Source organism: Piliocolobus tephrosceles, chromosome 17 (genome assembly GCF_002776525.5).
Source record: "Piliocolobus tephrosceles isolate RC106 chromosome 17, ASM277652v3, whole genome shotgun sequence".
Taxonomy (NCBI): domain Eukaryota; kingdom Metazoa; phylum Chordata; class Mammalia; order Primates; family Cercopithecidae; genus Piliocolobus; species Piliocolobus tephrosceles.
Genome location: NC_045450.1, coordinates 33,129,216 through 33,154,688, shown reverse-complemented (window position 1 = coordinate 33,154,688; position 25,473 = coordinate 33,129,216). Strand labels below are relative to the sequence as shown.

The 25,473-nt window shown below is 41.4% G+C and overlaps 1 protein-coding gene across 2 annotated transcripts in view; it reads left to right on the top strand.

Annotated features, from left to right (window-relative positions):
- Positions 1-25,473, top strand: part of SIAH1 (siah E3 ubiquitin protein ligase 1) — a 26,378-nt gene extending 905 nt beyond the window's left edge. Inside the window, exons 1-2 of one of the 2 annotated variants that reach the window (XM_023189615.2) lie at positions 19,088-20,594; positions 23,545-25,473. In XM_023189615.2, the coding sequence (XP_023045383.1) occupies positions 20,504-20,594; positions 23,545-24,395 (942 nt within the window). In that variant the 5' untranslated portion in view covers positions 19,088-20,503 and the 3' untranslated portion in view covers positions 24,396-25,473. Of the gene's footprint in view, positions 1-19,087; positions 20,595-23,544 lie in introns of those variants that run through there. The other variant, XM_026456892.2, reaches the window with a different exon arrangement.

Genomic DNA, 25,473 nt, shown 5'->3' with positions numbered 1-25,473 from the left:
GGCCTTTGTTGTGGAGGGTCCCGGGGTGTGCGGCCAACATGGCGGAGGTCAGCTGAGTGCGGGCAGCTGCCGGGGCCCTGCCCCCCCCCCCCCCCCCCGGCGCCCGGAGGCCCGGGCCGCACCGCGCCGCTCGGCCGGCCTCGGTCTCGGCTCTCTGCCCTCGACACCCGGCTGGAGCCGTCCCGGACGGGGCTGCGCTCTTCCTGCCGCTTCGGCGGGAGGCTTCATTGTGCAGTGGGAAGAATGCAGCCTCCTCCCTTGTTTATGTAGTTAGGGAAGAGAGCGCGTGAACGGCGTGCCAGGGAAGCTCTAGCTTATTATAAACCTGGCATTTCCTAGGCTTCATTTGCTGGGTAGTTTGGGGTCCTTTCTTAACTCTCCCAAATTTATAACTTAAGAAAGTGAATAAGCTGGGCCTCACCGATGCGTAGGTATTTTTTCGCCCTCGGCCCTTTCCTGGAAAGATACATAATTTGTTCGCTCGGACATTCAGAAAAGTCCGGCTTGGGTGTTCGCTCGGACATTCAGAAAAGTCCGGCCAAAGTCGTAGAGGCCATGAACAAACAGAGAGACCGTGAATACTGGATATAGGACAGTGCTCTGACTGCCCCTTCCTAGCAGTTGAGCATTTTACCTTTGCTTATAGCGGGTGTCAAGGGTAAATTGTTAACTCTTCAGCACTTGAATGTTGAGAGCACGGGCTGTGAAGTCCGACTGTCTGCTTTGGGTCAAATCCTCTTCCACCGGTTTGTGACCTTGGGCAGATTTAACATATCTGTGCTTTGCTTTCCTTATCTGCAAAATGGGTTTGTAAAGACAGTGTCTACCTCAAGCCCTGTTGAGAATTGGTGAGATGACAATAGGTGCACTGAAAGCAGTGGCAGGCCCATGCTAAGTTCTCAACAAATGCTTACTGTTAAGACTGTTGTTTAATAGCTAAACTTACGAGGTTATCTTGGCATGATGTGTTGGTATGATGAAAGTGCATAGGCCAGAATTTGTGAAATCAGGTCACAGATCTTTAGTGCTGGGTTTTTTCTTTCATTGCATTTTGTTGTTAAAAAGGACAATATTTGTATGATAAATTAACAGACTTGCTGAGATGGTGGCATTTTGGAAATTGCTATGGCCAGGGATTTGAATGACTATATCTTTGTGATTAAAAAAAAATCAAATTGATTAAAATGAGGTCTCCTTTTAGCTAGTTTAGATTTATTGATCAGTTCACTTTCAAGGACTTGAGTTAACCAACTTGGAAAAGTGGGACAGAGAATACTTGAGTGTATCTATGGTGGTATGTGTGGTGTTACCATCACTTTTAAAAGTTACTGAAGAGCAGAATGTAGTGTGGTGGCAAATGCAATGGTCTGGCAATTTTATCTGGGAGATGTTGGCTCAAATTATGGTGGAGAGGATTTTAGTTAGCCGTTAGGACTTTAGACTGGTAGATCGTGAGACTCAAAGTGGATTACACAAATTGGTTGTGTAGTGTTTCATTCTGAAAATTTAAATAAAGATACAGAGTTCTGTAATCTTGGATGGGTAGTTGCAATTATATCCAGAATTTGTTCCCCAAAGTTTACTATGCCAGTTTTTTTTTATTACTGGCATCTTTCCAACATAATTTAGTAACATTTAATATTTTAAACTGAAATACGTATAATAGATATGAAACGGATAACTTTTCAGGGTAAGTATTCCACAGAGTAGAAATTCAGAAACAATTTTAATGCACTTTACATCTGTTAAGTATTAATCTGTTCCCTCTAAGCTTCGGGAAGTTCTTACAAAATTGCTGTAGAAAAATATTCTTTCTTAATATCTGTAATTAAGAAGCATAATTAGGTTAAATGGGAGTTATAAAGAAATTATCTAGCTATGTCGGTAATGACATAGCATAACAAGTAGGATTTTCAGTGGGTATGGTGTTTTGAAAACAGATCTTACATAACTAGGGTAACAAAGTTTAGTAATTTGCAAAGTTTTAGGTGACTGCTGAAATCGTATTTTTAAGCAGTTGATTTACACAGTTTTTAAAGATTGGAGGTTCTTTGTTTAAAGAGATTTATTACAGAATTTTGTGGAATTCCCATATTCACCTTGTAAAATGTTAAAATCTGGATATTTTTGGTACAGCCCTCTCTTTCAACAAAATCTGTATGAAATCCACAGAGTCTTCCATCACCCCAAAAAAATGGGGATGAAATATTCCTTGTTACAATAAGTATCCTTAATAGTATTCTTCAAAATAGCAGTATTTCTAATGCACTTTAAATGATTTAGTTCGCATGGCTATAGTTACTAGATTACTAGAACATCTGCTGCATAAAGGCAAGAATTGTGTTTTTTTTTTTTGTTTTTTTTTGAGACGGAGTCTCGCTCTGTCGCCCAGGCTGGAGTGCAGTGGCCAGATCTCAGCTCACTGCAAGCTCCGCCTCCCGGGTTCACGCCATTCTCCCGCCTCAGCCTCCTGAGTAGCTGGGACTACAGGCGCCCGCCACCTCGCCCGGCTAGTTTTTTGTATTTGTAGTAGAGACGGGGTTTCACCGTGTTAGCCAGGATGGTCTCGATCTCCTGACCTCGTGATCCGCCCGTCTCGGCCTCCCAAAGTGCTGGGATTACAGGCTTGAGCCACCGCGCCCGGCCAGTGTGTTTTTAATATATATCCTCAGTACCTAGTGCTCAGTACATATTTGTTTACTCACCTACTACTGTCCATATTCAAATGACACTCAGGTCTTTTAACTTTTTTTGAGATAAGAGTCTCTCTCTGTTGCCCAGGCTGGAGTGCAGTGGTGATGTCATAGTTTATTGCGGCCTCCAACTCTTGGGCTCAAAGGATCCTCCCACCTTAGCCTCACAAGTGGCTGGGACTAGGGGCATGTGCCACCACACTGGGCTAATTTTTTAAAAAAATATTTTGTAGAGACCAGGTCAGGTCTTGCCATCTTGTCCAGGCTGCTCACAAACTCCTGGGCTCAAGTAATCCGCCCACCTCGGCCTCCCAAAGTGCCAGGATTACAGGTGTGAACTGCTGTGCCTGGCCTCCAGTCTTTTTGCCTGCTGAGATGTAGACCCATATATCCCCTTATGCAGATTTTAAAAATTGACTTTATTTTTTAGAGCGGCATTAAGTTCATAGCAAATTGAGGGGAAGAGACAAGAGATTTCACGTGTAGCACCTGTCCCCACACGTGTAACCGCCTCCATTATCATCATTCCCCGTCAAAGTGGTACATTTGTTACAATTGAGGAACCTACATTGACACACCATTATTACCTAAAGATTATAGTGGCATACATTTTATGGGTTTAGACAAATATATAATGACATACGTGAATGCTTTCACCACCCTAGAAATCCTCTGTGCTCCACCTATTTATCCCCACACCCCCAACCACTTATCTTTTTACTTTTAGTGTCTCCATAGTTTTGCCTTTTCCAGACTGTCATATGTGTAGTTGGGCTCTTACAATATGTAGCCTTTTCACAGTGGTTTCTTTCACTTAGTAATATGCATTTAGGTTTCCTCCATGTCTTTGTGGCTTGGTAACTCATTTCTTTAGGGCTGCATAATATTCTGTTGTTTAGATGTACCCACAGTTGGTTTATCCATTCACCTACTGCAGGATGTCTCCGTTGGCTTCCAAGTTTTGGCAATTCTGAATAAAGCTGTTACAAACATCCATTTGCAGGTTTTTGTGTGGCCATGAGTTTTTAACTCCTTTGGGTAAATGCCAAGGAATGTGATTGCTGGATCAGATAGTAAGAGTATGTTTAGTTGTTTAGTTGTTTTGTTGTTTTTTTGAGACGGAGTCTCAGTCTGTCCCCCAGGCTGGAGTACAGTGGCACAATCTCAGCTCACTACAACTTCTGCCTCCTGGGTTGAAGTGATTCTCGTGCCTCAGCCTCCCAAGTAGCTGGGATTACAGGCGTCTGCCATCATGCCCAGCTAATTTTTGGGTTTTTAGTAGAGACAGGGTTTCAACACGTCAGCGAGGCTGGCCTCGATCTCCTGACCTCAAGTGATCTGTCTGTCTTAGCCTCCCAAAGTGAAGAGTATCTTTAGTTTTGTAAAAAATTGACAAACTGTCTTCCAGATTGGCTGTACTATTTTGCATTCCTACAAGCTATGAATGAGAGTTCCTGTTGCTTTGTATCCTTGGCCGGATTTGGAGGTACCACTGTTCTGGATTTCAGCCGTTCTTTTCTTATAGATGTGTAGTGGTATTTTCTTCTTCTTTTTCTTTTTTTTTGGGGGGGACAGAGTCTCACTCTGTTGCCCAGGCTGGAATGCAATGGTGTGATCTCGGCTCATTGCAACCTCCACATCCCAGGTTCAAGTGGTTCTCCTGCCTCAGCCTCCTGAGTAGCTGGGATTACAGGCATACACCACGCCTGGCTTTTTTTTTTTTTTTTTTAAAGTAGAGACAGGGTTTTGCCATGCTGGCCAGGTCAGTCTCGCACTCGTGACCTCAAGTGATTCAAGATTCGCCCACCTTGGCCTCCCAAAGTGGGGAATGACAGCCATGAGCCACCGCGCCTGGCCTGTGGTAGTATCTTACTGTTTTAAATTTGCATTTCCGTGATGACATGTGATGTGGAGCATCATTTCATATGCTTGTTGTTACCTATATATCTTTTTTTTGGTGGGGTGTTAAGGTCTTTTTGACTGTCTTTAAGTTGGGTTGTTTTTTCATTGGTGAGTTTTTGTTTGTTTTTTGTTTTATTTTTTTTGGAGACAGTCTTACTTTTCTTGCCCAGACTGGAGTGTGGTGGTGCCATCTCAGCTAACTACAACCTCCACCTCCCAGGCTCAAGCAGTTGTTCTCATGCTCAGCCTCCTGAGTAGCTCCTGAGTAGATGAGATTAGAGGAATGAGCCACCATGCCCAGCTAATTTTTATATTTTTAGTAGAGGCAGGGTTTTGCCATTTTGGCCAGCCTGGCAAACTCCTGGCCTCAAGTGATCTGCCTGCCTCAGCCTCCCAAAGTGCTGGGATTACAGGCCTGAGCCACTGTGCTCAGACACGTTTGCATATTTTGGATAACAGTTCTTTTTCAGATACAGGTATCTTTTGCAGATGTTTTTTCTGTTCTCTATCTCAAAGCTGGCATTGCCTCTTTTCTTCACATTTACATTCATTCCTTCTACCTTTAAGAGGTCTCGTTTTGGTCTCTAGGCTTACAGTCAGTTTTCCTACTGCAGTTTAAGTGAGCTTTCTAATAGGTGAACCTGACTTAAAAGGCTTTAGTGTAAAGTCCTCTAAGTTCTTGATATGGTTCATAAGTACATAGCCTCTCCTGAGCTGGCCTCTCTTATTACTCCCCTGCCATTTTGGACTTTCCTTGCAAGCCCCTCTGATCCTATTAAGCTCTATTATCTCAGCCTGGACATCACTAGCTGAGAAGCTGTTTGTGAACTCTGCACATTGAATTGGGTGTCATCTCTGTGTTCCCATAGCACTCTGCTCGGCCCCACTGTAACATATCCTCCTGAATTATAATTTTTCTTTAGTTGTATGCCTCCCCAAATAGACTGTAATCTCTATGAGGACTTGATCATCCTTGTGTCTCAAGAGTTTAGGACACTCTGGAACATAGGTGGTGCTCAGTAAACAGTTATTGAGTGACTGACTTTACACTGTCCTTATACTCTTCTAGCCTTTTAGTTTTGTTTTTACCAAGGCATAGTATTTCTTATAAACTTTGCCAGCCTTATTACCTGTGTTTCCTCTTTGCCCTGCCTATGCCAACGGGGTTCTTCTGTTCCTTGAACACTGCTTTAGCATCTATGTGCCTTTGCTCATAATCGTATTTAGCCTCTGAAATGTCTGTTTGTGCTCCTTTGGGTAGATTACTGAACCTCTCTAACCCGTAGTTCTATTAGTACATGAACATTTGTTAAGTAAATTGCTGTTCCTTGCCCCCGGCCCCCAGCCCCCATGTCGTAATGCTAGAGTGTCAGTATAATTAAGTGGCTAAGAGGACAAGCCCTTAAGAGTCAGACCTGGATGTGTCTCTTGGCTCTATCACTTATTAGTTGTGTTTGTGACTTTAAGTTCCGTGAGAGCAGGGACACTGCCTACTTTGCATCCAAAAGCACATTGACTAATGCAGCAGGTGTTTGTTGTAAAAAAAATTAGTTGAGTAAGTTACTTCTCTAAATATTACCACTTACCTTCTAGCGAAGAAAGAAAGAAACAAAATTACAAATTGTGAAGTGTACAATAAGGGAGTCAAAGTGTTGTGAAGTGACCAGTGGCGTGGAAGGGAGACCTGGTGTCCGAGGATAAGAAGCTAGCTCTTTGAAGTGGGAAGGAGTACATCTTACATGGAAGGTGCAGCCAGATAAAAGCCCCATGAAGTAGGAATGAATTTGGACTGCTCTAGGACCTGAGGAGTGTTGCTGGAGCAAATGGGTAGTAGAGAGAGACAGGTTGAAGAACTGTGCAGAGGGAAAGAGAGGAGAGAGGCTGTGAAGTGTTAGCTTATGTTAGCATCTGGCTGTTCAAGGAGATTCTAGGAGAATACGTAGAGCAATATTAGGACTTTTATTTTCTAAGTGTAAACTGTTTTGTTGACATTTAGCCTAAATACATATGGAAAAGTGCTCAAATCATGTGTACAGCTTGACAAATTTTCACAAAGGGAACGCTATTGTAACCATCTCCCAGATCGAAGAAACAAGGTGCCGCCACCTTCACAGGAAACCACCTCTTGACTTTTTACACCAGAGATTGACTTTGCCTAATTTTGTGCCTTATATGAATGGAACAGTACATACAGTTTGTATTCTTTCATTTCTTTGTTGTTGTTTTTATTTTGTTGAGACAAAGTTTCACTCTTGTTGCCCAGGCTGGAGTGCAGTGGCACAATCTTGGCTCACCACAATCTCCACCTCCTGGGTTCAAGCGATTCTCCTGCCTCATCCTCCCGAGCAGCTAGGATTATAGGCATGCCACCACCACACCCAGCTAATTTTTTGTGTTTTTAGTAGAGATGGGGTTTCTCCATGTTGGTCAGGCTGGTCTCAAACTCTCGACCTCAGGTGATCTGCCTGCCTTGGCCTCCCAAAGTGCTAGGATTACAGGCATGAGCCACTGCGCCCGGGCTGTACTCTTTCATTTCTGTTTGGCTTCTTTCACTCAACGTTATGTTTTTTGTGTGATTAAGGAGTATTACTTGCTTGTCCATGACAAAGTTACCAGCTGAATAGCCTTATGTCCCAGTACTTCTTATTTTATTTTATTATTATTTTTATTTTTATTAGAGACAAGGTCTCACTATATTGCCCAGGCTAGTCTCAAACTCAAAGGCTTTAGCAGTCCTCTCGCCTCGGCCTCCCAAAATGTTGGGATTACAGGCATGAGCCACCATGCCTGGCCTTTCTTTTGTTTTTTTTTTTGAGACGGAGTCTCACTCTGTGGCCGGGCTGGAGTGCAGTGGCCGGATCTCAGCTCACTGCAAGCTTCGCCTCCCGGGTTCACGCCATTCTCCTGCCTCAGCCTCCCAAGGAGCTGGGACTACAGTAGGCGCCCGCCACCTCGCCCGGCTAGTTTTTTTTTTGTATTTTTTCTTTTTTTTTGGAGGCGGAGTCTTGCTCTGTCGCCGGGAATGGAGTGCAGTGGCCGGATCTCAGCTCACTGCAAGCTCCGCCTCCCGGGTTTACGCCATTCTCCTGCCTCAGCCTCCCCAGTAGCTGAGACTACAGGCACCCGCCACCTCGCCCAGCTAGTTTTTTTGTATTTTTAGTAGAGACGGGGTTTCACCGTGTTAGCCAGGATGGTCTCGATCTCCTGACCTCGTGATGTGATCCGCCTGTCTCGGCCTCCCAAAGTGCTGGGATTACAGGCTTGAGCCACCGTGCCCGGCCCTCTTTTGTTTTTTAAGTCGTATTCTTTTCACTGACAATCTCAATTGCTTTCTGACCAGTATTTCTAGAATGATTTTTTTTCCCTTAAATCTTCAGGAGGCTCAGCATGGTGGCTCACGCCTATAATCCCAGCACTTTGGGAGGCCAAAGCTGGCGGATCACTTGAGGTCAGGAGTTCAAGACGAGCCTGGCCAACATGGTGAAGCCCTGTCCTTGTCTCTACTAAAAATACAAAAATTAACTGGGCGTGGTGGCATCCCCCTGTAATTCCAGCTACTCAGAGGCTGAGGCAGGAGAATCACTTGAACCTAGGAGGCTTAGGTTGCAGTGAGCTGACATGGTGCCACTGCACTCCAGCCTGGGCAACAGAGCAAGACTCCATCTCAAAAAAACAAACAAAAACCTTCCAGAACTTTAGGTTTAATGTTATAGACAAGGTATGACCAGAATAATGCCGGCAGAAACCTTTCATTAGGTTTGTGGTTGCCCAGTCATGTTTGAACTTACTTGTTTTATTTTCTTAAGGAATTCAGTGCCCGTCTTGAATTTTGTAGAAAATATTTCACTGTACTTGGTATAGTTATTTATTAGTGTCACATCGACCACCTTGGTCTAGTGATGGTTGGTACAGTAAATGTAAGTGTATCCTAGCTTCTCTGCAAAGACTCTACCTTGGAAAGACTACCTCAATAATTTGTTTAACAAAATGAAGTAATCCTCTCCTTGTTAAAAACTTCTTCCTGGTTTCCTTCCTTTGTATTTCACATTAAATTTTGCTCTTTTGAATTTGGCCAGAGCTCAGGCTTGTTGGGTAAAGTAGCTTTACTTTTAAAAATTTATCAAGGGCCCTGATTTAGCTTTTTTAGAACAACTTCGGATAACTTGTCTATACAGATGTTAGTTAATTTTTGCAGACTGTATTCTTTTGAGTTTGTGAGGAGAAGGGGCCTATCATGAATTTTGTTAACTTTTAAAATGTTAAATTTAAGATAATTTTAGCCAGGTATAGTGCCGAGCGCTTGTAATCCCAGCTACTCAGGAGGCTGAGACGGGAGAATTACTTGAACCTGGGAGGTGGAGGTTTCAGTGCACTGAGATTGCACCACTGCACTCCATCCTGGGCAGCAGAGCGAGACTCTGTCTCAAGAAAAAAAAAATTAAGATTTTTTTTAGGCCGGGCGCGGTGGCTCAAGCCTGTAATCCCAGCACTTTGGGAGGCCGAGACGGGCGGATCACGAGGTCAGGAGTTCGAGACCATCCTGGCTAACACGGTGAAACCCCGTCTCTACTAAAAAATACAAAAAAGCTAGCCGGGCGAAGTGGCTGGAGCCTGTAGTCCCAGCTACTTTGGAGGCTGAGGCAGGAGAATGGCGTAAACCCGGGAGGCGGAGCTTGCAGTGAGCTGAGATCCGGCCACTGCACTCCAGCCCGGGCGACAGAGCAAGACTCCGTCTCAAAAAAAAAAAAAAAAAAAAAGAATTTTTTTTATAATAATAAAAAAAAACATCTACAAAATATGTAGCTTTTTGTGAATAGGCTGGTTTTAAGTTTCCTGTAAGTATCCATCTATTTGAGGAATTTTAAGAAAAAAAGTGAAAGCAAGGAGAAAATCAGCTCTTGAATTCTGTATTTTATATTTTGTAGAAGTTACTAATAGTTCATTAACAGAAAATGTGGAAACATAAAATGTGCACTAAAATTTTTAAGTGTAATATTTTTTATTGCCAATAATTTTATGAAACATTTGAGAAATACAGAAATCCCCCCTCACCCCCAAATGATTATAATCTGATTACTAAAAAGTAACCGTTGTAGACATTTTAGTGTAGTCTGTGTGTGCTTCACATTGTTTTTGTTCTACTCAGCCAAAGATATTTTAGTTTCTTTGATCTGACCTAAATTCTTGTAGTATTTCTTATGATTATCACCTCTAAGAACTATAATGTTTGAACTATGTACTGTAATTTCAAACGATGAAATTTGTGCTTACAGTCTCTGTTTCTTACGGTTCTTGATGCTTCGTGTGACTGTAGTACAGTGGTCCCATCTCTCTCTGGTGTCTGATTCCAGACTTGCTCTCTCTTTGATCCTGCATCTTAAACCATTAAACTACATTCTGCAGTTTGGATGTCTTTCCAGTTTCTTTTGTTTCATTACATGCTACATACCTGCATACATACATGAAAATAGATACATCAATGTACATATCTATTATACTTACCTTTTTTTTTCTTTAAACCTAAATGAAATTGTAATTTGTATATTCTGCGGCTTTTTTTTCTGCCCCCCCCCCCCATTTGTTTATTTATTTATTTTTGAGACAGTCTCGCTCTGTTGCCCAGGCTGGATTGCAGTGGCCTGATCTCAGCTCATGGCACCCTCCACCTCCTCCTGCGTTCAAGCAATTCTCCTGCCTCAACCTCCCTAGTATCTGGGATTACAGGTGCCTGCCACCATGCCCGGATAATTTTTGTGTTTTTAGTAGAAATGGAATTTCACCATGTTGGCCAGACTGGTCTCCCAACTCCTGACCTCAAATGATCTGCCTGCCTCAGCCTCCCAAAGTTGTTGGGATTACAGGCGTGAGCCACTGCACCCGGCCTTTCCCCCCAATTTAAACAGTTGATTCTTACATGTTAGTAGGTCTGATATATGAGTCCATTTTACTTAAAAAAGGCAGCACAGTATTCTGTTTTGTGGACCATAATTTAACTGCTTTCTTAGGGCTGTTTTCAGTTTACTGTTACAAACAGGTATCCATACACATCTACTCCTTTGCCAACATGTGTGGATTAGAGGATAGACTTCTTATTTAGAGTCTCACTGTGTCACCCTAGCTGGAGTTCAGTGGCACCATCGTGGCACACTGCAACCTCCATGCCCGGGTTCAAGTGATTCTCGTGCCTCAGTCATCACTGTGACCTCTTTTAGCTTATTATTTTTGCATTTATCTTTGTCTTTAAATAACACGCCTCTATTGTTTTTAGATTTCAGTTTTTGGCTTTCTTTGTTGATTTCCTTTTGTGACTTTAACTCTTGTTGCCCCCATCACATGTGCATACCCTTCTCATTCCTACATTCCTAATTTAGTTGGTAACACTCAGGTTTTTATTTGCATTATCCTGACTGTCAAAGTTATTCACAGTTTGAGCCATGTAATAAACTGATTACTTCTTTCTCTGCATTCTTTAGTTTGCATTTTTTGTTGGTAATACCTTTTTTTTTCCTTCCTATTTTGGCTTTGTTTTCTTCTGTGCTTACTGTTAATGCTACCTCACATTCCTTGCTGCTTGTCTAAATGTTCCATCAGGTTGTTTGGATGCCTTCAGTTGCCCTCTTCTAGCATAAAGGTGTCATTATCTCCAGTAGTTTCTTTACCTTTCTCCTAGATGCAGTCTTCTGTTTATTTAACCCTGTTCTCTTTCTTGGTTGCTTCCCTTGTATTTGAAGAGCTTATCTTCCGGGAGCTTCCTAAGAACATATCCAGGGTAGGTAGTATTTTGAAACCTTGCGTCATCATTCTGTCCTCAACACTTTCAGGATAATTGGGTATAGAATTCTAGGATATAATTTTCTTAGAGAATTGTAAAGCATTGTTCTGTTGCTTTCTGACCCTTTATGTTGCTGCCCAAAAGTCCAAAGTTCTTGTTTTCTGATTTATTTATTCACCCAAAAAATATTTATTAGAGCCTGTACTATGTGCCAGGCACTGTATTAAGTTTTTGGGATACATAATTGAGCCAGACAAAAATCCTACTTTCCAGTTGAGGACAGGGGGCACCTATAACAACAAATAAAAAATAGTAAGTTAATTATGTAGTCTGTTAGAAGATGATACATTCTTTGCGGGGAAAAGAATAGGAGATGTGAGATGGGCAAAGATTTAGGAGTACGCAGAGGGGCAGTGGACAGGGTGCTGCTTGCTATTTTAAATAGAGGGTCTGAGAGAGAGTCATTGAATGTAACAAGTAAAGATTTGAAAGTTAGGGAGTTAGCCACGTGGATATTCAGGAGAAAAGTATTTTAAGGCACAGTCCCAAAGGAGCAACCTAGCATTGCCATTGAACAAGGAAGTCAGTGCAGTGAGTAAAGGGGAACAAAGTAGGAGATGAAGTCAGAGTAATGGGAACACAGCACCATATTGTATCCTTATCATAGTGGCCCCTTACGGGCTATTTTTAGGATTTCAGCTTTTACTCTAACATGGGTGGCCAGTGGAGGGTGTAGAGCAGAGATTTATGTCATCTGATATAAAACGGAGCTGGATTAATTAATCTAATTGCTGTTCTCAGAACATATTAGGTGGTGAGGGTGAGAGGCATAGCTGGAAACTGAGACTGGTTGGGAGGATATTGCAGTAATCCAGATGAGAGATACTGGTGGCTTGGACTAGATGGCAGTGGTAGAGGTAGGGAGGAATGGTTGGATTCTGAATATATTTTGAAGGGAGGTACAATAAGATTCCCTGACTGTTTTAGATGTATGTTGTGAAAGAGAAGAATCAAGGCTGACTTGAAGGCTTTGACCTGAGTAACTGGAAGGATGAAATAAGGATGAAATGTATCAGTTGAAATAAGGAAGACTCTGAGTGGAGAGATTTTGGGAGGTGATAAGGAGTTTCTCTTTGGCCATCCCCCTGAAGGGGCAATTGGATGTACAAATCTGGGGTTTCAGGCAAATCTGGAGGGTTGTGTTTATTTTTAAAATCTGGGCTGGAGATAAAAATTTTGAAATCCTTAGCATGTTGATGGAATTTAAAACTAGGAGACTGAATGAGATTATTAAGGTACCAGTGTACATAAAAGAACATCTTAGGTTGCAAGGGTGGGAGACAAGGATGGAAACAGGGAGACTGGTTTGGAAGAGATTGCAGTAATCTATAGGCAGCTACAGTTTCAGCAGGAATAAAAGGAAGCTGAGGAGTGACTGGTGAGAGGAAAACCAAGAGTATGTGAAGTCGGCAAACAGAGTGTTAGTTAGCAGGAGTCCAGTGATCTGTCAACTCTGTCAGGTGTTGCTGACAGTTCAAAACTTGCAATTTAAATACAAACAAAACCACAGAACCATTGAAATTCAAATTACTGATTCAGTAAAATATTGGATACTGTTGGCTGAATTTTAGTCTTGAAACTGCACTTATGGGGTTGACTTAACGGTTACAAAATTGACTGTTACCAGGCAGGTTCTTTTTGAGTTAAGCATACCTTAATTGCCCTGTATCATGTGGTTGTATGAAATCTTAATTTTTTCACTGACATATAAGTGTTTTAGTGGAAACCATGATGGCATTTAGTGGAAACCATGACAGCATTTTGCGTCACACAAATGAATTATTTATGTGTTAGATCTACCTCAGTTTTTCTCTTTAGCTTGTGTAATTAGAGTACTGTAGGACCAACTTAGAGCCCTTGTGGCCATAAATATGAATAGAGGCATTTAATTACATGGCTAGCAGGTGTATTCAGATGATTCAGAATGTGCTGATATGTTTTTTAGACTATTAAAAACACAAAAGTAAAATACTAAATTTTTAGAGAAATGTGAGCTCCTTGTGAAACTCCTTAGTTTGAGGGAAATTAGTATAGGTTGTTAATTCTTGTGTTACATCCTTAGTTGAAGTAACTAAAATGGTTTGGCTAGAGTTTCAGGTGGTACTGCTTTTGTCAACACAGATTGTAACTATTTCAACTGAATATAATTGAATTTTAATAAGGCTCCATGATTTTTTAAAAGATGGCATTTCTTTCCTATAAATTCCATTACTTTTTTTCAATTTTACTAGTAAAGAGCCATCAGTCAAAATGTATCGGACTCGCTAATGTGACTTTTAACCGTTTCTTTAATTTCTTTAGTCTTCCTAGCAATATGCTCTTTTATGCTTAGTGTAGTATCACAAACTCTATAGATTACTGCTAATTTTGATGTGCTATAAAAAATTTTTTCTCTCTGTGTGTGTACATGCTTACCTGCCAGATTTGTCAGATGCAATGTGAAGTTGAATGTGTTGTATGGTAGAGTGTAGAACTAGGTACCATGAATTTTATAAGTAAGGTTTTAAAAAGCACAGCTTAAATGCCAAGATGGAGTATAAGAGCAAGTGTGCACTGGAATGTTTGAGAATTTTGTATCCTGAGAGAATATAGAACATAAGTTAGTAAATGGTTGTATTCAGATAACTAAGTAGTATTTGAATGCTTTTATCTAGACACTGTGACTTGCTTATATTGCAGATTAGTTTGTAATCAAGACTGACATAGTATCAATAATTTTAATTTCAGGTGTGTTGCTAAGAAGTTTTAAGGTTATTTAAATTTTTTTAGTAATGTGTGGTATGAAATAAAAAGTTGAAAAAGCCTGTTTGACCCTCTGCCTGGTTCTGTTGCTCTTCTCTGCTCTTTCGTCTCCATGATACTCACTTTGCTTTGATTTCATATCTAATAATTTAATGGCAGACTTAGAATATGTGATTCTATCACTTTGATGGAAAGTAAAGGTTTAATTTAAAGACTTTAGGAAGTTTATTTTCTTGACAACTTTTTGTAAATATGGAAAAGATGTTTTGAATGCTAAATTAAATATTTCATACCAGGGTAAGTAAGGAGAACATACATACTGTCTTTTAGGGTTATTCAAAAGAAGATGAGATTAGAGACAACAAAACATCTGGCTGTGCTTGTATTTATTTCAAGGCACTATATTGCCCAGGCTGGAGTGCAGTAGCTGTTCACAGACACAATCATGGTGCAGTACAGCCTTGAACTCTTGGGCTCACATGATCCTCCCTCTTCAGCCTCTTGAGTAGCTGAGACTACATGCATGTGCCAGCTTGCTCTTACTCGTTTTTTTTTTTTTTTTTTTTTTTTTTGACGGAGTTTCACTCATGTTGCCCAGACTGGAGTGCAATGGTGCAATCTTGGCTCACTGCAACCTCCCCCTCCCGGGTTCAAGCAATTCTTGTGCCTCAGCCTCCCGAGTAGCTGGGATTACAGGCACCTGCCACCACACCTGGCTGGCTGATTTTGGTATTTTTAGTAGAGACAAGTTTTCACCACGTTGGCCAGACCGATCTCAAACTCCTGACCTCAAGTGATCCCGCCAGCCTTGACCTCCCAAAGTTGTTGGGATTACAGGTGGGAGCCACCACGCCTGGCCTTGAAATCTATTTTCTTTTTTTTTTTTTTTTTTTCTGAGGTGGAGTTTCGCTCTGTCACCCAGCCTGGAGTGCAGTGGCCAGATCTCAGCTCACTGCAAGCTCTGCCTCCCGGGTTTACGCCATTCTCCTGCCTCAGCCTCCCGAGTAGCTGGGACTACAGGCGCTCGCCACCTCGCCCAGCTAGTTTTTTGTATTTTTTTTTAGTAGAGACGGGGTTTCGCCGGGTTAGCCAGGATGGTCTTGATCTCCTGACCTCGTGATCCGCCCGTCTCGGCCTCCCAAAGTGCTGGGATTACAGGCTTGAGCCACCGCGCCCGGCCGAAAATCTGTTTTCTTAAGTAAGGTGGGGATAAGTGTCTAACTTTGGTCTTTGGAAAGGTTAAATGAGAACATATGTAAACCATTGAGGAGTATACCTGGCACTTAGTAGGTGCTTAATACGTGTTTGGGGCAGTTCTTCATTAATGAGAATAACGGGAAGTCTCCACTTTGCCTCTGTGTTTAGACAACCAACAATCAAGGTCGAGGGAAAGATGTGAAAATTAAGCATGAAAACTTATATAGAGGGAGTTAAGAAGTTACAAGAGTAATGTAATCAGAATTTATGTGGCTCTTCCTACTTAAGGGAAAGGGAAGGGAGTGGCCATTCTTGCCATCAGTCTCTGTTCACTTGCTGGAGATTGAGGATACCTGTGTATTTTGGAAAATGCTTTAGCATATCAGAAAGTTATCTGCAAAGGGTTGAGAATGAAAATGGCATTAGGCTTTTCACCTACATCATTGAATAGCAGAAGACAGTGGGCATAGTTTACTTAGTTCTTAGGGAAGAGGGGTTGTGACCAGGATTCAAAGCTGCGGAATTTATGCAAGAGCTTCAGACTTAGACTAAGATGGAGAGTTAATCACTTTCGTAATCGTTTCAGAAACTTTCTTTGAAGTATTGTGATTACACCACAAAATTAAGGATTCAGGGGTAGTTAGGTTTGATTAATTGCTTTGACAAAGTTAGGAGTTTAGTACAATCTTTATTGTGCCTGGTGGGAAGGGGAAAGTTTTCCTATTGGCATGCTGAAGGGCTTGCATTGTTTTGGGAGGGATGTTACACTTTATTTTATTCTTTTCCAGACAGAGTCTCACTCTGTTGCACAGACATAGCTCATTGCAGCCTTTACGTCCCAGACTCAGATGAGCCTCCTACCTCAGCCTCCCAAGTAGCTGGCTCTACAGCGGATGCCATCACACCCAGCTAATTTTTTTGTTTTTTTTTTCTGTAGAGATGAGGTCTCAGTATATTGTCTAGGCTGGTCTCAAATTCCTGGGCTCAAGTGATCCTCCCAAAGTGCTGGGATTACAGGTATGAGCCACCAAACCCCATATATATGGTAATGTTTAGCTTGGTTGGAAGCCTCAAAATAAAATGATTTAGCAAGGGGTTGTATTTTGCTTTGAATGCATTTAAGTCAGGATTTGCCTTTCCTCTGTCTTCTGTTGACAGCAGCTTTCCTGGGTTTCCCTCATCTCCAATAATCAATCTGTCTAGACCTATTAGTAACTTCTTCTGTAGCTGCAAAGTTTTCAGAATTATCTTCAGGGAAAATGGAGGTTTTAGGAAAAACATACAGTTTTTAAGAAATCATTTTATTGCTTTGCTACAGTTCTGGAAACTATAGATTGTTTAATTTATTGTCCTCATTATCTTATAACAGTGTTTGAGTTTTTAACTTTTGTCATTTTTAACTCGTTGAATTTTTAAGAGACTTGCCTTAATTTTGTCATTGTGTGAGAAGCAAGTAAATCTTAAAATAGAAGCAGTGTTTAACGTAAATTTAACGTAAAACATTTTCTACATAATACCTGCCACAATGTCAGATGAGTTTGGAAAGCACCCTTTTAACCAAAAGGCATTCTGGGAACAAGAAAAACCTTAGTGTTTTGAATGGAGGAGTTTTATTTAATTAAGATTTCTAATGGAAAGAGCAAATTTGTGATCTGATACCTGTACTTTATATTTTATTGTTTCTTTTCTTTTTTTTTTTTTTTTTTTTTAGTAGAGACGGGGTTTCACCATGTTAGCCAGGATGGTCTCGATCTCCTGACCTCGTGATCCGCCCGCCTCGGCCTCCCAAAGTGCTGGGATTACAGGCTTGAGCCACCACGCCCGGCCCTATTTTATTGTTTCTAAGAATAATTTTTGTGTTACTAGAGGTGGGGTAGTGATAATCGCATCCTATCCTTATTTATTTATTTTTTTTGGAGACAGAGTCTTGCTCTGTCACCCAGGCTGGAGTGCAGTGGCAGGATCTCGGCTCACTGCAGCCTCCACTTCCCAGGTTCAAGTGATTCTTCCGCCTCAGCCTCCCACTTAGCTGGGATTACAGGTACATGCCACCACGCCCAGCTAATTTTTGTATTTACTTTGTAGAGACAAAGTATCACCGTGTTGGCCAGGATGGTCTTGAACTGCTGACCTCAGGTGATCCACCCGCCTCGGCCTCCCAAAATGCTGGGATTATAGGCATGAGCCACCGTGCCCGGCTCTTTTTTGTTGTTGTTGTTTTTTACTAAATTAAGAATAAACATGTTTTATTTTTTGCTCATTTTGACTGTTTTCATAGTTGTTAATCAGACTTTATAATGCAGTTTATTGTCCCCTTTGGAGAAAAGACAGCTAAAAATCACCAGTATCCTCATACAGATAACTGATTCATGGGTCTGATGTTGTAGTCCTCTTGATTTCTCACCCCATCCCTCCTATGTTCTATTTGTAACTTCATTTACAATATATTATGCTTTTTTTTTCCATATCTGACTACATTTTTCCATTTTAAACTTTTATAAGTAATTTATAAAAGGAAACAAAGATTGCCACGTGGAATTGAGAAAAAAAGTTTATCTTTCTACTGTTAAGTATGCATGGTAAATCAATGGCTGAATGCTCTGAAATTACTAAGACAACATTAAAGGCTGATTCTAAAATGTTTTTATTTAGATTGACATCTATTTAAACTATATACCAAACTGGGCTTGGGACGTAGGCTTTAGAAAGTGTCGGTAATAGTGCATTCTTGGTAAGTTTGGGATTTTTGCCAGTTTTTGGATTCTGTGGGCTTGTCTTAAGGTACTTCTGTGAACTTTTCAGTGCTTTGTGAAACTAGTGTAAATAAAAATTCTACCTAGTTGAGAATTAAGGTTTATTGTGCTAAAAATTAAATGGTGGTTGATTCTTGGCAGACATGTTTGATAACCTTTGCAAGCTTAAGGCATCTTTTGGAGTGTGTGTCTTGGAATCTACAAATTCTAGGTTTCTAATTGATGACTTGGCAATTAAATCAGCTCTCAGCTCTAAACTTAAATATTCTGGAATATGTACCACCCATGATACACATAAATTACCCTTCTCAATCTAGACAAAAGCCATTTGAGTCTAGAAACAGTCCAGTTTTACAGCTGAATAACTAGGGGAGCCTGGGTTTGAATCCAAGGGTAGATGACTCTAGAATGCTTCCACTTTTCTAACTTAATTACGTAGAGGGGCCTGTCTATAGATGAGTGGTTTTCAGAGTGTGCTGTAAGACTCTGTACAGATCTTTTGGAGTTTGGTAAACAGTGAAATATCTTTTGCTTGAGAAATAATCAGTCATCTTTTTGTTGTATACATTTTGGTTCTCTCATAGTTCTGTGGAAGTTTCTCTAAAATATATGAAATTTTCTTCTCTAGGGAAATTTAAGACCTGTCGAATGAATAAATATTAGAAAATAAAAATACAGACCGGGCACAGTGGCTCAGCACTTTGGGAGGCCAAGTAGGCAGATTGCTTCAGTCCAGGAGTTCGAGACCAACCTGGGCAACATGGGGACTCCTTGTCTCTACAGAAAATACAAAGAAAATTAGCGAGAGTGGTGGTGCCAGCCTGTGGTCTTAGCTACTGGGGAGATTGAGGTGGGAGGATTGCTGGAGCCCAGAAGACCCAGGCTGCAGTGAGTGTAGATTGTGCCACTGCACTCAGACCTGGGCAACAGTGAGACCCTGTCTCAAAAAAAAAAAAGAAAAAAAAATAGTCTGGCCCGACTGTGTCTATTTTCAATTATATTTCTTTTCCTAATGTTGTTTTGTGTAGCCTGTATTGTAAAATGAGGTTGAGGTGATTGGACACACTGTTAATACAGTGAGGAAGTGGTTAGAGTTAAAATTTCTTGCTGAAAGTGGGTAATCAATCTGCAATTCCTTGCATTGGGTTCACTCCTCACTGCCAGCTCTTGCTGCATTTGGAGGCTGCCCTAAGCATGATGTAATGACAGGTTAAACCTCTGCACGCACTAGCTGATGCAATGCAAATCTGAGGCCCAGGACTTTATTGGGGCAAGGGTAATGCTTGTTTAAAAACAAAACAAGCTACTCTGTGTTTAATGAGGCCATTTAAGATGGTTTTCCCAGAGTGGGAAGAGTATAATCTCTTAGGAGGTTTAAGTAGGAGTTTAATGTGGCAGAAGTGTGCTTACTACTTTTCCTGCGAAGTCTTTTCACAGCGGGGAAGGAGAGTTTAAAATATAGTGCCGATAGGAGGAGAAATGAAGTGAGCTAGAATTGAGTAAATATGGTAGTTGATGCCCGGTAAATAGCTGTTGAATGAATTAGGGAGAATGTTTTCACTCTTAAAATTTGGAGTTCGCATGATGAACCGGGAGTGTAGCGCCGGTGTGGGCACGCATTTCCCAGATACTCTGTAGCTCTTAGATCGAAACCATGAGAAACTGCTGATATTCGACTGTTGTGACCTACCGAAAACAGCATGGTTCTACCTAATTTTAAACTGGTGGAAATGCTGAGGAAGGCTCCATGTCGCTGGGGTGGGATGGGGTCAACAGCGGGGTGGCGGGGCCCCGCCCTGGGCTGCGGGGCGGGGCTTGCGAGCACAGCCCCACCCCTGCGCGAGCCAGACGGGCACCGCCCTGCGCGCTGCGCGCCCTGAGCTGGCCCTGGCGCCCCGGGTTGGAGTGGGCGTTCCCAACGCAGGCCCAGCCCCGGCCGAGGCTCCAAATGGCTTTCCAGCAGGCAGGCTTCTGCAGTAGTCCCTGAGCTGGCTCAGGGAGCGCACTTCCTTCGCAGCGAGCGCCTCGCCCCCTGCATCCCCGGCCTCCACCGGAGCTGGGCAGGAGCCTACTGAGTGAATCTGGAGAAGACAAACTTGGGAGACGGACGAAAGCTTAGGGCACGCTGGAGGACAGCGCAGCTGTGGCTCCCATTTTTGGAGATGCAGCCGAATTTGAGCTCATAGGGAGGTGTGGTTGCCTCCTGGGGATGGAAAGGCTTCCTTTCTCCACCTCTGTAACTCGTGCTTCTGAGAAGTAAATGGATATTTGGATCCTGACCTCGGACGCGAATTTGGGTCTTCTGTCCTTAGGAGCAGAAAGTGCCCAGGAGGGGCCTGTTCCTTTACTTCTTGGGGGAAACGCAATGCGCGGCCTGACTTCTCATGACGGGAAAGGCTACTCCACCTTCTCTGTACTCCTGGAGGGGAGTCTTGTTCACATGTTTACCAGCGTCCAGGACAAGGAAGAGAAAAGGTATTGACATTAAGAGGATAGGTTGTTGAGGCTGTGAAGCTTGAACCCTATTAGTCAGTGGAACCTGTCTGGCTTAGGGAATGGCTGCAGCAGAATCCAGCCGTTTCCGAGGTTTTCAGTCATGTTTCATTTGGGTTGCTGTGCTTTTTTATGTTTAAATCAAACTTCAGGTTACGTCATGACTTCTGCAGGGCTGTCCTTAGTTCCTACTGCAGGGCGGCTGTGTGGTTGGGATTCCTTTTCTGTTTCAAGATGGAGCTGGGTTCCACCCTTGGAGCTTTGAGAGGCTTTAGCAGTTGCTGTCCTGTAATACTCCATTCACAAGAAATACCGTTCACATTTCGCTTCTTTTTCACACTTTGAATAGGAGTTAAAATGTGCTTTCTATAGTGTTTGGAAAATGGTAAAGATGTATTGTGAGCCTGAACTGTTGATGATAAATGTATAACTATTGCTAGGTCAAGAAATTGTGAACAACAGTGTTTTTCTTGGTCTGTAGCTATGTTGTGTTAAATATAAACTGAGTTTACTGCCCTTGGATGTGATTCCTTGGTTTGGTTTAGCAATTTGAAAGGCATTGGTTGACTAGACTGTTTTGTGCCCAAGGAGCCACTTTGTAATTGTTATGCTTCTTACTGAAGTAAACTGGACCATGCAGTAGGCATACAGCATACAGCCAGGGTGTTTTGGCAATACTGAGCCCACTGTTTTACAAGTGACATAAAATGGATGTCATATGTACAAAGAATCTACTCAGAGGGAAACTGGATTACAGGAGAGCTCCTTTATAGTCCTTTGTCAGAGGACAGAACACCTGGGTCACACTGGGCTTCAGATGAGAGTTGATTCATGTTCTGAGTCCATATGATGAGACACATTATGATGGAATTCTGTCACTTTTGTTGCCTCTTGAACTTTAAAATATCCTTTTAGTGATGTGGAATTAATCTTTATTTTTCCTTCACTCTAAGTCCTCATTTAAGCTATCAGTTGGTAACCACTTGGGTAATCTAGAACCCAAGTTGCATTTACTTGGTCACATTGGTAACCAACATTGTTTCTTAAAAGTTCCTTGCAACAGAATAATGACTATAATTGAGTTAAAACATTAATTTTGAAGCTTTAATTTTGTAATATGGCTTAGTGGCCAGGCGCAGTGGCTAATGCCTGTAATCCCAGCACTTTGGGATGCCGAGGCCGGGGGATCATGAGGTCAAGAGTTCGAGACCAGCCTTGGTGAAACCCCGTCTCTACTAAAAATACAAAAATTAGTCGGGCATGGTGGTGGGCGCTTGTAATCCCAGGTGCTTTTGAGGCTGAGGCAGGAGAATTGCTTGAACCTGGGAAGCAGAGGTTGCAGTGAGCAGGCGCCATTGTACTCCAGCCTGGGCAACAAGAGCAAAACTCCATCTCAAAAAAAAAAAAAAAAAAAAAAGAATGTGGCTTAGTAGAGTTACTAGGAGTGCACTCTTAGGACATCGACTGATCTTTTTTTCACCCCCAAGACAAATAGTGGCCTGCAATATGCCCAGGTAGCTTCCTGGGAAAAGTTGCTTGTTTTATGTTTGACTCAGCCTGACTAGTTACATTGTCGATTATTTCTTCCAGATGACATTTACCTGTTAAATAATGTCGATTACTCTGCTGATGAATGTTTCAGCAATGCTGGAGAACCCTAGGCTGCAAGGGGTTCTTCACCTGTTGACTTCATCCCCCACCCCCAGTATGGTATATTATCTGTGCTGTGCTATCATCTTTATTCTTTCCTTTTTCACTGTCTCTTCCTGACTCTCCTCCTTTGTTCATTATGTCTGATACATATTGTGGATTGAAAGTAGAACAGAAAGATATACTTTCTCTACCAGACTAAAAAGTTTTGAGATGGCCCTCCATTTCTCCCATGTCTCCCTTCATTCACCTTTGTTGTGTGTTTATTTTTATATTTTTGCTGCCTTCACTAGCGAGTACATCCCCTCACTCTTGAGGTGGGCACTAATCGGTAAGAAATAACATTAATACCTGGCTGATGATAATTTGGGGGGAAGACTTAATTAGGTAAAGATGGATAATGGGATGGCAGCAGACCTTTCCCCTTGTGACCCCTCCCCTCATTCCCAACGTACACCTCTAGAGTAGATAATTGCTTACCATTAAGAAGAGTTAATGGAAGGTTCTCTGATTCTTGGGCATTGGAACTACACTCATCCCGCGGTATCCTCGGAAGATTAGTTCTAGGACCCCCTTCCCCATACCAAAACCTGAGGATGCTCAAGTCCCTGATAGAAAATGGTGTCGTATATGTATGTGCATATTCTCCTGTATAATTTAAATTATCTCTGGATTACTTAATACAATGTAAATAATACATAAATAGTTGTTATAGACTGTATTTTAAAAATTTTGTATTATTTGTACATTTTTCTGAATATTTTCAGTCTATGGCTGTGGTGAAGTCCTCGGATGCAGACCACACAGTGGATACAGAGTGCCGATTTTATCCAGGACTTCACCTGTAACTCCTTGTACCTATCAATAGCCGACTCCAAATTAGAAAGAAATAGAGTAAGGGAGTCTCAGGGAGAGAGTCCTAGCAAAACAGATTCGATTAAACTTCAGTTCCTTGTATAGTTTCTCTAGTTGCTTATGGTCCATCTTCTATTTTAGCATTTATTATTCCATGTAGTCTATGCAAAGACGATTAAGGGAGTTCCAAATGTTTTCCGGAACATTTTGAAAAGAGAGCTCATCCAGTGTACAGATCCTAATAAAATGCACATTCAGTGTAATTTTATTTTTTAGTGTCTTTTTAAATGCTATTTATTTTTCTTTCTCTTTTGCTCAGTAAATTTTGCGTGAAACTTTAAAAGTACTTCTGGCATGTAAACATTATTTATAAAATAAGTCATGGTTATAATTATTTTTCTCCTGCCTCCTTATGTATTTATTTCAGAAATGAGCCGTCAGACTGCTACAGCATTACCTACCGGTACCTCGAAGTGTCCACCATCCCAGAGGGTACCTGCCCTGACTGGCACAACTGCATCCAACAATGACTTGGCGAGTCTTTTTGAGTGTCCAGTCTGCTTTGACTATGTGTTACCACCCATTCTTCAATGTCAGAGTGGCCATCTTGTTTGTAGCAACTGTCGCCCAAAGCTCACATGTTGTCCAACTTGCCGGGGCCCTTTGGGATCCATTCGCAACTTGGCTATGGAGAAAGTGGCTAATTCAGTACTTTTCCCCTGTAAATATGCCTCTTCTGGATGTGAAATAACTCTGCCACACACAGAAAAAGCAGACCACGAAGAGCTCTGTGAGTTTAGGCCTTATTCCTGTCCGTGCCCTGGTGCTTCCTGTAAATGGCAAGGCTCTCTGGATGCTGTAATGCCCCATCTGATGCATCAGCATAAGTCCATTACAACCCTACAGGGAGAGGATATAGTTTTCCTTGCTACAGACATTAATCTTCCTGGTGCTGTTGACTGGGTGATGATGCAGTCCTGTTTTGGCTTTCACTTCATGTTAGTCTTGGAGAAACAGGAAAAATACGATGGTCACCAGCAGTTCTTTGCAATCGTACAGCTGATAGGAACACGCAAGCAAGCTGAAAATTTTGCTTACCGACTTGAGCTAAATGGTCACAGGCGACGATTGACTTGGGAAGCGACTCCTCGATCTATTCATGAAGGAATTGCAACAGCCATTATGAATAGTGACTGCCTAGTCTTTGACACCAGCATTGCACAGCTTTTTGCAGAAAATGGCAATTTAGGCATCAATGTAACTATTTCCATGTGTTGAAATGGCAATCAAACATTTTCTGGCCAGTGTTTAAAACTTCAGTTTCACAGAAAATAAGGCACCCATCTGCCTGCCAACCTAAAATTCTTTTGGTAGGTGGAAGCTAGATACATGAAGGTAAATGAAAGGAAAGGCTGTTAAATACAGGAAACAGTTGCATGTAGTAACACTAATATATTTAAAAATAAGTCAACAGTAAACCACTGAAAAAATATATGTATATACACCCAAGATGGGCATCTTTTGTATTAAGAAAGGAAGCATTGTAAAATAATTGAGTTTTGTGTTTGTTGTAGATTGATTGTATTGTTGAAAAATAGTTTTTTTTTTGTTTTGTTTTTGCGTGGGAGTGTGTGCGTGCGTGTGTGCGTGCGTGTTTGGGTTTTTTTCCTTTAACTGACAAGCCATCTTGAGTGGTCATGGGCCACTGCTTTTCCCCTTTGTGAGTCAATACATAGTGCTGCTGCGTGCTTTTTTGTGTGTGTATTTGCTAATTTTTATTAATTTTAGTTTTTCATTAAATAAATTTGACTTTCTTTCCTGTAATTCAGGTTTTTCTTCACTTTTTTTTGTACCATTTTAAAGTTAGTGTCTTTTGATATGCATACTTGTTTATGGTAAAAGTTTATAACATGTGTTCAATATTTTCTTTTGCCCCATTAATCAGTTCATTAGAAATATTTTAAAATCAGCTACTTTGTGAAGCTATGAGTTCCAGAAAGTAAAGGTGACATTGGAAAAATGATCAAAAGCTATTTAAAGCATCTGTAAGATGGTCTGTCTCTTTCTCTCTTCTACAGATGAGTCACATCTTTGAGCTTAAATCTTTGAAAGGTTAGAGAATAAATTGATTTTTATAAGGACTGCAAATCAGGCTTTTGTTTCCTTTTTCAAATATCTTGGATAAATCACATGTTTAAAATTTGTTCTTGTATTTATTGGTTTTTGCAAAAGAAGGCATCGTCATGCACAGTATTTGTAATTAAAAGCAAATCATTTGTTTAAAAAGGCAGTTTGCAAAAAATGTTTTTGGTCTTTTATAATTCTCATTAAAAGAATATCTGGCAAATTAAAAAAA